Raw genomic sequence first — 15,325 nt, forward strand, 5'->3', positions numbered from 1 at the left:
TTTCATTGCAATATATATTATAATACGGAAAAATTGCCTACAGTAGCGACGAATTCCGTCAAATTTTGAGTATATATAAAGCTTGAGCAGCTTCCATGGCAGCCACTTGAAGCTGCTTCTTCTTTTCCTCTTCTTCTTCGTAACAATCCCCGTTTTACTTTCAACACAATATTCAGAGTTTTCACCATGGCTCCCTTAGTAAAAGCCCATTATCCTCCACCCCAACACCAATCCCCCACGCAGTCTCCAACATCCTCGTATTCAGCGCCTCTGATCTCCGAAAACGGCCGCCGCCAAATACACATCTCCGACGATGCTCTCCGAGACCGAGTTCCACCTGCAGTTCATCACAAACATACCACTATGTTTGGCACGGGCTTTTCGAAGGGAGGGAGTGCTCCTCTCCCCTTTTTGGCTGGTGCAATTTTTTAAGAGGAGAGGGGAAGCACCCCTCCCTCGTTTGGTTAAGATATTTTTTAAAGAGGAGAGAGACTCTTCTCCCCTCCTCTTTTTTTTTTAGTCTTCCCTCCAAAAGTGAGGTTTTTTTAAGGGAATATGAGAGATAATATTTTAATTTTTCATATACCCTTTCGATTTGTTAACCCCTAATCAATCATGAACATTTCTACATGAGAGAGTTCTTTTGAGTATCTAACAAGAGGTTGAGATAATTGTCTCCAAAATTAGTAAGCATTTGTAAACCTTTTATTTTTTCTTCTTCTTCTAATTCCAAGAGGCCGTCGGTATTTTCTTTCACCTTCAAGGTTTTTTCTCTGATTGAAATCTATCACTCATGACTCTCTATCTTGATATCCTATAAATGTGTGACTGTATCTTGTAAATCAAAATTGGTGAATTGCATTATATATATAGTTATATCTTAACAAAATAAAAAGGTGAGAAAATTCATTTAAATTTTATGATTTTAAAATAGTCAATTTTTTATTAGAACAAAATAAGGTATTATTAAAATTGCTCCCTCCCCCAATCAATCCAAATAGGAGATCATTAAAATCCCTCTTTCCCTTCCCCTTCCCTCCCTTTTCCTCCCCTCCCTTTGGACCTACCCTCCTCTTTCTCTCCCTTCCCTTTCCCTTCGTCGAGCCAAACACAGTGTTCATGTTTGAGGTGCCTGTGAAACACCCTCGCCCTTTGTTCTTGTTTGTTCTCATTAAGAATCCTCGAGGTAGTTTGTTTTTCAAAATCTCACCCCTAACACACTGTGTTTGGTATGGGGTTTTCAGAGGGGGGGAAGTGGCTCCCCTCCTCTCGTTTGGCTGGAACATTTTTTAATAGAGGGAAGAGAGTTGTCCCCTTCCTCATTTGGCCAAAACAATTTTTAAGGAGGGGAAGGGCTCCATTCCCTCCTTTTTTCCTCTTGGCCTGTCCTCTAATAAAGGTGGGGTTGTTTAAATGGGAGATGATGGAGAAAATATTTAATTTCATAACTAGCTTAGTAAAATAACATAATTTCTCTTTTATCCTCTCTTTGGCCCTTTTATTCTACACTTCTCTCTCAATCTTACAATTTTAATAACTCTAATAAACTGAACTTCATTCTTCTATTATATTCAACAATTCAACTAGAAAAGTCAAACTACTTAAATATTGCTAAAAAAATATGAAATGATAAAAATCATTGGGACAAAAAAAGAAACGATGAAGAATTATAATATTTTTGAAAAAGTCAATATAGAGTTATATTAACTTAAGCTAGATTATAAGCATCTTTTAATTAGTTAAAAATTAAAAAAATAAGGAAATAAAAGATAAAAAAGGTTAAAATGTAATTTTTCTTTTGAAATCCAGTAGAATCAACAATAACATTATGGAAAAAAATTTGATTTCAATTTTGTTTTTTTTTTCCCTAGAGAGTTGTGCTTGTGGCAAAAGCACAACCTAGTGTTTTTTGTTTTTCAAGTTGATAAATTGCCTCATACATATTAATAAAATAAAAAAATAAAAAAAATTATTTAAATTTTATAAGAGTAAAATAGTTAATTTTTGAAGAGCTCTCGTTCCTTCCCCTCTTATGCCAAATAAAGTATCATTAAAATACTTTCCCTTCCTTCCTCTCTGATTAATCTAAACAAAGGATTATTAAAATTCTTCTCCTCTCCTCCCCTTTCTTCCCATCCCCTCTATATCTCTCCTCCCTTCCCGTGCCCTTCCCTTTCCATCCATTGAAATCTCTCCTCTCCCCTTCTCTCTGTTGAGTCAAACACAACGTAAATGGCCAAATGAAATGGAAGCTACATTCCTCTAAGGCCTCTGCAAGAACATATTAATGAATTTGACACCATAGTTTGGAGGAGTAAGATCATCATTTGATGAAAGTTCAGCTTTTGAGAAAATCTATTCAACAAAATCACTTTTTTTTTTTTCCAAATCTCGTGTTTAGGTATTATTAAAAGTGCTTTTTAAAAAACACTTTTTATAAATCAAGATAAACTCTTCCACACATTTATTTCATGTACCATAAAAATATTTTTAAAAACTATGGTTTTATTCTATTCAAACACCCCTAAGTCAGTAACTTTTACTTCTGAAGACCCAATAAAGAAATCTAGGTTTTCATCTTATCTCCATTGCAATCTACTACCTCCTGTGTGTAATATATAAAAGTTAGTTTAACTTTTAATTCAATCTTAAATATAAATTATCAATTTATTTTATTCCTTATATTTATTCATTTTTCTCAAATTACTCCTTGTAGTGGTTGTATATGCCAAATATAATATCTATTCATTATAAATAATTAACTTAACAAACTTTTTTAATCTACTCAAATAAGTCAATTATGAGAGTATTTTTTCTCTTAAGGGTATATATGTCTGTGTAAATATGAGAAAGACAGAATGAGGACCCACGGTCCAAAAAAAGGAACCCACGTGGCACCCATTTCTTCTGCCACATCAGCACCAAACCATAAGAAGTAAGAACGCATCAGTATCATTAATCAAACATCTAAACCTCTTCCCCGTCTCTTGCACCACCTCGTCCATGGCTGTCCTATAATTCTCAGTCATCGCCTTCAAGAACAAGTTTCTAAGTTCCAGCGGTGCCCTGCCGCCACGAACCCTCTGGCAAGCCTTCGTGGACCCTATAAGGTCTCACTCTAGCGCGAAGCTTCGCGGTGTTGAATTCTGCGATGACAGAGGCTATGGATTCTGCTGTGCTGAAGAATGAGAACGTGATGTTTTAGAGAAGAAGATGCAATTTTCTGAATACCAAAACGGCGACGTTCGCGACGTGCACCGTCACATCATTCAGAACCTATAAAATGTAGCAGCTTTCTATCATTAATGCAGTGTTACTCTTCTAGTTATATTTATAAGGCAGATTGAAGGTTTTTCTTGATTTTATTTATAAATTATCTTATTAAATTTTTACTATAAATGTACTATTTTCTTTCATTTGTTATAGTATAAATAATAATTTTTCAGTGTATATATTAAATAAAAATGAAGTTAAAAATTCCTTATATTTTAAATACTCTATAACTATGATCAAGGGAGTATATCTGAGTATGAAAAATGAATCTATTATCATTCATCAATATAAGATATAAAACTTACACCAAGTCCTTTGTAAAAACTATGAATAACTTTTTTCTGAAACTCTAAAGCCCGACCAAGGATTTGGTATATAGTTTGTAGTTAATTATAAGAACATTCGATGGGAGGTACAGGGTACCTAGTTTTATCAGAGCAATAATCATAAGTCATATACTTGTTCTTAACATTTTGATAAGCAGCTTGTCTCTGAGGATCCAACTGCCAGAACTGTTGCTTATTCCACCAGAACTTGTTAGAAGCACAATCATTATTATTACTGCTTGAGGGTTGAAGTTGGCAGCCATTAACATCAAAAGCTTGAAAGAAAGCTTTGAAAGGAGCAAAGCTCCAATTGGTTTTGGCTTTGCCTCCATCAGTGGCCCAACTATCTCCATCCCATAACGTTGCTTCGATTTGCATTGCCTTTGATGGGTATGCCACTCCCTTATTGCTCTTGTTCTTGTATACCCTTATTGGGATATCATCCACATAAAACCTGCCAACCCCATCAATTCTAATAATTATCTAGAGAATACACACACACACACACACGTGTATCACTTATACTGGCCAAAAAGGAGAAAAGCTTAGTTTGATTAATTCCTTGTGTCTCTATCTATATAATTTGTGAAATGACTTTAGGTTTCAAAGTCTTAAAATTGAATGGCGCCAACTCTACATATCAGAAGAAAAATTATTTGTCGAGTAGGAAAAATTATATTATTATATACTACCCTTTGACTTTAATATAAGATATATTAAACTAATTTGGGTTGATTAAAAAAATAATTATATTAGTTATTTGTGTTGATTGTCCTAAAATACCATTTTAAATCATTTGGATCATAACTATATTTTGATACAAACTTTCTTAACATATACAATCAATAGGGTTAGTTTGGATAAACAAGAAAAAAAAAAAGAATTGAAGTATTATATTTAAGACCAAATTCAACTTCTCTACTAGTTTTTATGTTAACTGAAGGTAATGCCCATATATATAAAAAGTAGGTGTTGCGATTTAGTGCACGGGGGGAAAAGTACATATATAGGGATCATACTCTACATTAATGGATAGTAAAACTCGCAATGATGTTGCAGCACCAAAGTGTTTGCAGGTTGAGAGAATTGACTTTTAAGTTTTATAAAACCTACTATTGAGTTTCAGAAAAATTTCTTTCAAAGTTACATAATAATCATATATATTGAACACTAGATGCAAACTTCAATTATTAGGAATAACAGCAGCTTTATAATTACACATAAGTTTTTATGGTATTATTTTATTTTCAAATTATAAGGATTAACTGCGTATGATTATGAAGCTTTAGAGATAAATAATAAATTTTAAAGATCAAAGCAATAACCAAAATAAGTTTTAAGAACTAAAAATTTGATCATGATGATGAGAAACACGTACACTAGTTGGTGGGGGTTCCAAAGAAGTTTGTAATCGTGAAAATCAGCAGAGGGATCAAACCAAAGACGAATTCGTTGTTCTTTGTTGCCTTTGCCATCTGCGAACACATTTGTCTGTAACGTGTAAGGCTTGCCTTCTCTATTCCCCAAGAACTCAAAGTCCACTTCGTCATGTCTCTCTCCTTGGGATGTCAGCTGCACATCAAATATATAATTAATTACGTCACATTATTCTCTCATATCTCAAATAATTATGGAAAAATCATTATATGCTCTTAAGAGAAAAAAATGTAATTACTACAAAATTTCATAACAACTTTCAGTGTAAAAAATGATAATAAAGTTTTTGCTGATCACTTGTATATTGAGACTTTTCGGTCAATAAATTCTTCTTTTGAGATCTCATAATGATTTTCTCAATATTTATGTGCTCCTGAGAAAGCAATGCAATTACCAAAAAGTCACATAACAAGTAAGCATAGAATAAGTTTTAGGACAGAAAATAACAATAATTAAGATGCATCCTGGTTACTTGTAATTGAGACTTGTTGACAATTATATTATTCTCTTGACACTGCTTATAATGATTTTCCCGATGTGTATCATCAATTATAAAACATCCTATTATTTTCATCCCTATGCATGAAAGCTTCAATGCTTTTTTTTTTTGTTAATAATAAAAAGATTAATTATATAAACTGAAGAGAATTACACATCTTTGTACATGTCAAATTAAGGCTTCAATACTTAAGTGATGAGAATTAAATGCTCACATAGTAAGCTGTGACTACTCCAGCGGAATCTCTGTCTGGTACTTTTATCTTCAAATGGAAAAACCCTGACCCGTAATTCATCTTGGATCCAAAGCCAGACCCTGTCAAGAAAACACATAAAAAGAAGAAGAAGAAGCATAAGGCAGAAATCAATATAATTAAACGGGTCAATATATAATTAATAAAAAATTGATCAAGAATTGATAAGACTGATTTTTTGTTTTTAATATACTATTTTAATAAATATTATTAAAAAGTATAATTAAGCATAAAGTATATTATCGTAATTATAGTTAAGCTGATCGCACGTCTCAGTCTACGGTCATAGCAGAATCAATAACTTTAAATTAATGAACCTATTAGTTTCAGTAACTGGCTCAATTTGTAATTAGATGGAAGGCGTGAGAATTAGGTCCTATATAAATCTAAATTTCTTAATCAACTCTCTCCTATACGCAATTTAGATAATCGGTATTAATGATTTCAATGGGTTAGATCTTTAATTATTCCGCGTTGAAAATATAGGATTATGATAATATAGAGTTTTTGTCAATTTTTAATCCTCCAATTTTTATGTTGTGCCAATTTTTCAAACATGATTTCCCCAAAAATAATTCCTTTCTAACAACCACCTAATTTCTTAGCCATATCCAAATTTACCTAACCATAACGTACAGTCCTTAATTAAAGAGAAAGAAGAACTTACAAGTTCATGCGTTTTTTTAATAAACGTAATTAAATAGCATTAACAAAAAATAAATTTAGAAAAAGCATCTGAATTAAAGTGGATAGGTTTAAGTGTCGTTTGTAATTCTTTTTCATTATCTGAATGTATGAACATGAAGGGTTTAATTTAGTTTGTTAAACATCATCGCCAAGGTTAATTACACAATATAGTTTTGATTATGTTTAGTTTATTACGAAAAAATGATTATTTGTCGCAAATTAAAATTCACGAGCCCAATATTTGCATGTCTTATTATGTGCTTTAATAATGAAGTGTTATGAAGTCACAAGGTCGTTGAATTGTATGGCAAATGATGATTGGTAAGATATGACATCTTAACTAGATCATTGTACTATTTCAGTTGTAATTTTTTTATTAGGCATTTAATCATTTAAGTGTTTTGGACTCATGGACCATAAAAAGGTCATTTGGACTTTCTGGCTTTCTGCATTGGAAAGTTGAATAAAATTTGAAGCTAATATTTTTTATTTTTGTTCCTGAAATTATATTTGACTTTATTTTAAGATTTTTGATATCGGAAATAAGGTTTTAAGAACTAAAACCATTGGTTTCAAATTTCAAATAGTATTAAAAATGATATTAACACAAAAAACAATTTTTCTAGAATCAGATTTGTTATCTTTTCTTCCTTTAATTTTCAAACCTAACACCATAAAGATCAGTGACTATTAAAGAGAAAGATTCATAGTTGTAGAAACACGTTGCAGGCATATAAAATTTAATTAACATAAATAAAACTAAGGACGAATGAAAAATTTATATTGATAATCAAGAAAGAAAAAAAATTATATACTCCTCTGGTCCTTAATATAAAAGCTATTTAACTAATTTGATTAGATTAAGAAAGTTAGGTAAGGTAGTTAATTATAAGAATTATGACATGTTTTTCTAAAATATTATAATCATTTTTCTTAATATCCTTCCTCCCTCTTTTACTTGATTATGATTGAGGGAGTATACACATGGGTAATTTAGAAAAATTTGATAAATATGAGAAATAGGTCTTATATTTATGATTAAAATCAACTCAATAATTAGGTCCTATATTAAGGACCGGAGGAGTACTTTTTTTATCTCTCTTGATTTAGTCCTTATAATTTAAAATTTTGTAATTTTTGGTATTAAAAAAAATCGAACATTTATATTTGAGTCCTTAGTGTCTAATTAATTCATAATATAGCGCGTATTTGTCATCATTTTGTCAAACATGTAATAAGTAATATTGCTTCATTGTTTATATTATATATTATCATCAGCATATACACCAAATAATTTATTGGACAGAATAAGTTTGAAAGCTCGTAAAATATGTTAATTCAATTAAAAAAAATTCTAAAACAAAGAACAATTGAAAATTTGAGTGCAGATACTTTTATATATTGGATCTTTTTTTGTGCCTTTGGTCACACACACACACACACACATATTGCAAAATGATTTACCAGCAATATATAGAGGATAATAATATTTTCAATGCATGCACAACCAATCTTGTTTTATACAGTTTTCAAACAATAAATCTGCAAAACTGGTTATGTTCTCTCTCTGCAACTTTTTTCTTTTCTGTTAATTCTAAGCTAACTGGTTTCAAGTTAACTCCAATTCCAAGTGAAAATTACACGTTTACTTATGATAATTAAAAAAAAACACATACATTAAACTGAACAAAAATCATCAAATGAAAGAGAAGGAATAATTAAGGCGGAAAAAGAAAACAAAATACCTGAAGCTTTGTCCATGGAGAGCTGGATTTCTTTCCCTTGGTTCAAATACACAACATGGTCTGCTCCCCAAATAACCTTGTAGTTTTCATCAAACACTACTTCTCCATTCCTTCCTCTCGCAAACACAGCTCCAAAAACCAGAAACGAAACCAAAACAAATACCAAACAACTCATATTGATATCAAAGCAAAGCTTTAGTGTTTCGAATGCTATGGGAGATATATATATATATATATATATATATATGAAGGCTAGCTAGCTAGCTTCAATCTGAGTTAACACTTTGATGTGGTTGTTTGGCCAAAAACTTCGGTGTTTATATATATATACATGATGAAGCAGACGTAAGCTATGATCGTCCTATGAAGACATTAAAAAGCAAAAAGAAGTCATGACCCATAATTTCCTAACCAATACGTTATTGACTCATCAACCCTAGCTAGCTACCATAACATTATCCTCCATAACCGAACCCACATCATCGACGTTATCATCATCATCATATTGATCGAGTTTGGCGTAGTTTGGAAGCAACGTTAATAGAGACTTTATTAATCGCCTACATACTCATTAATATTCTGTTAATTTCTTTGATTCAAACGCAAGTGAATCCATATCACTATATAAATATATATATATATATATATATATCCAAACAAATTCTGAGAGGACACCTCTTATCTAGAAAGGTTTGTTACTACTTACTAATAATCATTAATTAGCACATACTATTTGGATCTAGTCAGGATGCATAGTTTTTATTTATTTTTTAAAAAATCGATATGCAAGTTCCTTTAATTTCACTTCATTTTTAATTTAGTCTTTGTAGTTTTTTTTTTAATTCAGTCCTTATAGTTTCCTCAATTATAAGTATTGTTTCTTATGTTCATAATTTGCTAATCCTTTTTTTTATAACAAAATTTTAGGAAAGGGATTAGGCTTACTTACTATCCAAGGGCAAGGCAACTAATCCCTTACCTTAGCCCTACCCAGTGCCATAGCAAATAAGACGGGGAGAGTTCCATATGAGATATCACCGCATGTTACTAGTTGAAGCATTGGCTTTGAAGATGCCTCCTCCAACATCGTGACGCGCATGCTCTAGGGCTGAACCCACTCCCTTAGTGAGTGTGTCCAACCCCTTCCACCTGTAAGCCCACAGATGAGGGCTTCATAATTTGCTAATTTGTAACAGAAACAGTGTTAGTAACTAATGACTTTAGCCCTCATTCAACATATACTCGGATTATTTTAGTCATATTGATCTAGATAAAGTCAAAATCAACCAGGTGACATATTATATATACATGTAAGGAGATGGTTATAAGGATAATACTCGTCTAGTTCTTAATATAAGATCTCTTTAGCTAATTTGATTAGATTAAATAAGTTAGATAAGTTAGTTAATTATAAGAAATATGACATTTTTTCTAAGACACCATAATCATCCTTTTTAATATCCGTCCTCCCTCTTATATTTGATTATGGTTGAGGGAGTATCCATAAAGGTAATTTAGAAAAAAATTGATCAATATGAGAAATAGGTCTTATATTTAGGACCAAAATCAACTTAACAATTAGGTCCTATAGTAAGAACCGGAGGAGTATTTTTTTATTTTTACTTTGATAGTAAACAAATTTTATCCCACAATTTTATTTTTGTTTTTTATTTTGTTTTGTGGTAACTCTACATGGGCTTTAATTAACAGATTATAAGCTCATGGACTAATACTTATCATTGATAAAATTGTAATAAGGGCCCAATATAAAGACAAAAAATTGAATGAAATTTTTTGAAATTCATTTGTTTAGATTTATTTTGGACGATTTTAAAATTTTTGGAGTTTTAATTCAAATAATTATATTTATAAGTATATATTTTACAATGTTATTATCCTAATTCTACTTTATCATTATTTTACAGCTTGATTCTTCCACGGTGCAAAGATTTTACAATTTAATAACAAAATTTAATTTGAACCCTTCAAATTTTATTTAGTTGATTAGGTTTTTTTTTGGTTGCATTCAATTAAATCGTCATTTTCTTTATAAGTAACTTCAACAGATTCTTTTTAATTTTATTCAATGACCAACTTAATCAGTTTGTTAATTAAAAGTTTGAGCTTGACGTGTAAGTGACTTGGCTACAAAAATGATTGGTACTCATCACATAAACATTAATTAGTTGTGTATCTCCAAAATCATAGAGGCATATTAAAGTCGGTATGATGGACAAAGTTTGGAATCTTAATGACTGATTTGTGAAAGAAAAGAGTTCTTAAATTATGTCATAGTTAGTTACGTATCAATCTTTTATTTCATAGATTGATGTCACATTGCATAGAGAGTGATGTTTGTTATTATTGTCTTGTTAGGCTGCTACTTATCATGACTTTGTTCCCCATACTCAAGCTAGGTGTAGACTGTCTGACCCAAAAAAAAAAAAAGAAAAGAAAAAAGGTATGAATTTGCTTAATGCATTATAAAATTCTATAAAAAATGAAATGAATTAATCATTATTTATAAAAAAATTACTGAAAAATTTGCAGTCATACTATTTATTACTCACAGCTACTTAATAAATTTAGGTTCTTGAGTGGGTGAAACTGTTTTTTTATTTCATACATAATTAAAAATATGTTACAGATAAGTGAGCAAGAGCTATAGGTTGTACTAGGTTTTTAAACAGATGTCATCTTTTTGTGGATAATAGATTTTCAAATGGGGGACTTTTAGTAACTTTTCCTTATTTATAACTCTTAATTCTTTTGTAAATTTTATAGTTCTTTTGTGGATTTGTTTTGAGGCTGATTGATGGCTATGAATGTACTTATTTTATTATGATTTTAAAAATGTATAAAAGTCCGGGTCTTATTTTAATAATTTAGAAGTAACCTAAAGCTTTAGGTATTACTCCTCCGGTCCTTAATATAGGACCTAATTTTTAAGTTGGTTTTGGTCCTAAATATAAGACCCATTTCTTATATTTATTAATTTTCTCTAAATTACCTCTATAGATACTCCCTCAACCATAATCAAGTAGAAGAGGGAGAGGAGGTATTAAGAAAGATGATTATGGTGTTTTAGGAAAAATATCTAACTTTTCTTATAATTAACTAACTGACCTAACTTCCTTAATTTAATCAAATTAGTTAAATTGGTCTTATATTAAGGACCAGAGGAGTATTATTTTTTATTCAGATATTCTTAGCTAAAAATTATGAGATTAAATAAATACAATTTTAACTAATATCTCTCTATAAAAGCAGGGTTTTCTCTATTTTTTTCTCTCCTATTTGTTTTCTTTTCTCTATCCGCACTATTTAAATTAAATTTGAATTGTTAAGTTTCAATAGTTTTAGAGGTGCAGTTAAATTTATAGTTGCATTATTTGGATAAAATTTTTTATTTTTATTTGGAGGTAATTAGGTTTATGATTAGAAAAAAAAAAAATACTTAGGTCATGTTCTTTATATTCATTATGTTAAGTTCTCCAATCACATATGATCATGTGTCCTTTTTTTTTAATATGAATTTATAATTAAATGCTATTAAATGTTAATATTTTATTGACTTAACATAATGAATATAAAAAATTTAATGTAAGTATTTCCTTATCATTACATTAATGCCAAATAAACTTTTCTTATATGTTTCCCATGTAAATAGAATGTACAAAGGAATAGAGATCAATATATGTAATATATTTAAAAATTTGCATCATTTATATTTTATGAATAATATAATTTATTCTTTCCAAAAACAATTGTGTCATGCATTTTTTTCTTGAACCATGTGTCATTCAATGAGAAGTAATTTTATTTGAAACATTATAAGTAATTTTATTTGAAACATTATTGAATACTAAATGTGAACATTTTTCTAGGCAAAAATTTGAATATTAATTCATCATAAAGTCAAAGATATTATAACCCATGAAAAAGTTAGATTGAGCTCGCCGTTCCACTGTGAATCACTATGAATCAAGCAGGTCCAATATTTGCTATACAGATTGGACCTAATACAAAAATATGGGCTTTGCTGATTAGACTTCATGTAACAAGGCCCAAGATTGGATCGGCAAATTCAACAGCCCAAACTTCATTTGTGGGTTAAAATTCTGGATTTCAGACAATCTAGAGAGTACCAAAAAGGGCCATCAGAATATCAGATGATCCATACACGTCCACGTTTGAACAACATTCTTCCTGCTTTCTATGTTCTACAGATGCCTTTAAAAACTATTTCCTGTAAAAGAGCATGTGCCATTATAAAATAGAATCGAGTCCAGGGGCACAGCCAGCTAGCTTCGTCTGGCCATCCAGTTCAGTTAGCAGCAAGTGAACTCCATCAAAACATGGGTGAGATTTATCAAATGCTGCAAACTGATGAATTTTCTTTTTGATCTCAACCCAGCTAGAACCAGGACATCTCTTTTCAATACCCAGCTCCTTCATGTCACTTCGGATTTTTGCAACCTCACTCCACCGAGTAGCTTCAGCATACATGTTAATAAGGAGACTGTAATACCCACTGTTATCTGGCTCCAGTTTTGTCAGATTTTGTACTGCAATATGAGCGACTCCCAGGTTTTTGTGAAGTTTACACCCATTCAACAAGGCACCCCAAATAACAGAATTAGGTTCAAATCTCATGCTTCTAATAAGCTCTAAAGCATCCTCAAGCAAGCCAGCCTTGCTCATCAGATCCACCATGCATCCATAGTGCTCGGCTTGAGGAGTGATACGATAGTCCTGGATCATGCTCACAAACCGCTGACGGCCCTCTTCCACAAATCCTGCATGGGTGCAAGCACTCAAGATACTGATAAATGTTATTGCATTCGCTTTGATTCCTTTCCTCTCCATTTTATCAAACATTCTTAAAGCTTCTTGAGCATAGCCATGTACAGCAAGCCCTTCAATAATAGAATTCCAACAAAAGAGGTTTTTGTTATGCAATTTGTAGAACACCAAAAGTGACCTATCTAAGTTCCCACATTTTGCATACATATCAATCAGAGCAGACCCCATGTAAACATCAAGATCAAACCCATTTTGCATCACGTAAAGGTGAACCTCCTTTCCTATGTCAAGTGCTCCTAGATGGGCACAGGCTGCAATGACAGTGGTCATAGCCACGTCATCAGGAGTAAAACCACTATATATCATGCCATGGAATAGTGAAATTACATCATGAAATCTTTGGTTCTGAGAATAACAAATCATCATGGTTGTCCATGAAATTATATCCCTGGAGGGCATTTGATTAAACAATAACTCTGCAGACTTAAAATTCCGTGATCTAGTATATCCATCAATCATGGTATTCCATGTTGCAACATTTCTTTCAGGCATTTTATCAAACAACCTCTGTGCAGAATGCATATCCTCATGGCGGACATGAGCTTTAATCATTGTTGTCCAAGCAAAAACATCTTTTTCAAGCATATCATCAAAGATCTTTATTGAGCCCTTGATGTCACCCAAAGCTGAATAAAACTCAACCAAAGTAGTCTGAACAAACACGTGCAACTCAAATCCATGCTTCCAAATGTGGCTATGAATAGCTTGGCCGAAACATGAATCCAACAATAACGTAGAAGCCTTAACTAAGGAAGAAAACGTGTAACTGGTAGGTTTCAGTTGATGTTGCAGCATATGTGTATAACATACCAAAGCCTGCTCTGAGTAACAGCAATGAACTGAGCCTCTAATCAATGCATTGTAAACAAAAGTATTAGGACTTTCCATCAGATGAAAAGCAGAAGTTGCAAAATCTATGCAAGAAAAGATTGAACAATAACTCATAAATTGGTTCATCAAGAAGCAATCTTGGTTGGCATTAGTCTTGATCATGGAAGCATAAATCGATTCTAGTGTTTTTAGCGTAGTGCAAGCCTTCAGTTGGTTGAGATATGCCTCTGATAGAGTGTGTGAGTGGCGGTGCTGTAGAACATGCTTCAAAATTGAAAATTTCAATACCATCACCTCAGTAAACAATTTACGCTCTAGGGTGAGCAAGGTCTACTTAGCCATTAAGCACTGTCTTCATTGCCCCCAGACACCAAAGTAGCTGACACATTCTGAATATCAAATCCTGCCAAATCACAAAACATAGAGTTCATTTACTATTTTCCGCTTGCTGTTTTCAAATGGTGAACTTTAAGTAAACACTTAATGCTTATTTTCTGAATTACAAAAAATACAAGAGTTTTGCATTTTGCTTTCTATTAACCTCATTTATATGTCTTGTTTCTTTACTAGTTTAAACATCTGTCTATCCAGATTACACATCAACTGAGTTAAATAAATGAAGATTTACAACGAACAAATAATTCTCTTAAGTGGGCTTCATTTACTGGAAGCCAATTATACCCAATTTGGCAAAACCTAAGTTATTTGAAGCCGCTAATTTGATATTACAACTATATTTTCTGTTATCGTATGACGGGAAAATATCATTTTTACTGACTTAGGGGAAAATTATTGAGGGAAACCAAAAAAATTAATTGTTGTACACAATTTCAAAAATTATTCACTTCCCCATGCCAAAACCAATTTCACAGCCTCCAATGAATTGAACCATATAAACAGCAGACACAAAACAGAAAAACAATATAAAGAGAGAGAAGATTGTAGATACTACCTGAAAATATGAGCAACGAACTTAGTTCATTTAACAAAAGAAAGATTGGGCTCAGAAGATATAGCTTGATTTCGGAGAATAGCATTCTTTTAGAGGTCTTTAATTCCCTACTGTTGAACAGGGCTTCACCTCTTGGTTACTGCAAGTGCGAAACAAGTGAGAAATGCAATTTTGTTTGCGAACGGGAGTTCTTGCTTTGGGCTTCGCAAGCACTGTCTACATATTGTTTAGAGAGAGAAAAACCGAAAGAGAGGGAATGAAGAGCAGGACATGGCTCCAACAGGGGAAGCCGGAGAACAGAGATGACCCAAAAAAGTATGTTTTTTCTCTTGTATAAAAATTAGAAAATTAATTTTATCTAAATATTTTAATTGGCTGAAACGACGCTCTTGAACTTGTCGTTTACAACCTTTTCGTTCTGCTTCACTTCTCATTTGGTGTTTGTGTTTCCCCGCT

At 31.8% G+C, this 15,325-nt stretch overlaps 2 protein-coding genes across 2 annotated transcripts; both read right to left on the minus strand.

The window, feature by feature from the left end:
• Positions 1-3,595: 3,595 nt before the first annotated feature.
• On the minus strand, positions 3,596-8,428 carry LOC114761173 (xyloglucan endotransglucosylase/hydrolase protein 2-like). Its single transcript, XM_028950503.1, has 4 exons — positions 8,221-8,428; positions 5,750-5,850; positions 4,978-5,171; positions 3,596-4,053 (listed from the first exon to the last, which is right to left on the minus strand). Exons 1-4 carry the CDS (start codon positions 8,393-8,395, stop codon positions 3,660-3,662), a joined length of 864 nt encoding a protein of 287 aa, XP_028806336.1. The 5' UTR covers positions 8,396-8,428; the 3' UTR covers positions 3,596-3,659.
• Positions 8,429-12,120: 3,692 nt separating this feature from the next.
• Positions 12,121-15,178, minus strand: LOC114761178 (pentatricopeptide repeat-containing protein At1g06143). The gene is made up of 2 exons (XM_028950507.1): positions 14,870-15,178; positions 12,121-14,320 (listed from the first exon to the last, which is right to left on the minus strand). Exon 2 carries the CDS (start codon positions 14,206-14,208, stop codon positions 12,490-12,492), a length of 1,719 nt encoding a protein of 572 aa, XP_028806340.1. The 5' UTR covers positions 14,209-14,320; positions 14,870-15,178; the 3' UTR covers positions 12,121-12,489.
• Positions 15,179-15,325: the final 147 nt, after the last annotated feature.

The sequence above is a fragment of the Neltuma alba genome, unplaced genomic scaffold (genome assembly GCF_004799145.2).
Source record: "Neltuma alba isolate B1F8T4 unplaced genomic scaffold, ASM479914v2 tig00011088_pilon, whole genome shotgun sequence".
Taxonomy (NCBI): Eukaryota; Viridiplantae; Streptophyta; class Magnoliopsida; order Fabales; family Fabaceae; genus Neltuma; species Neltuma alba.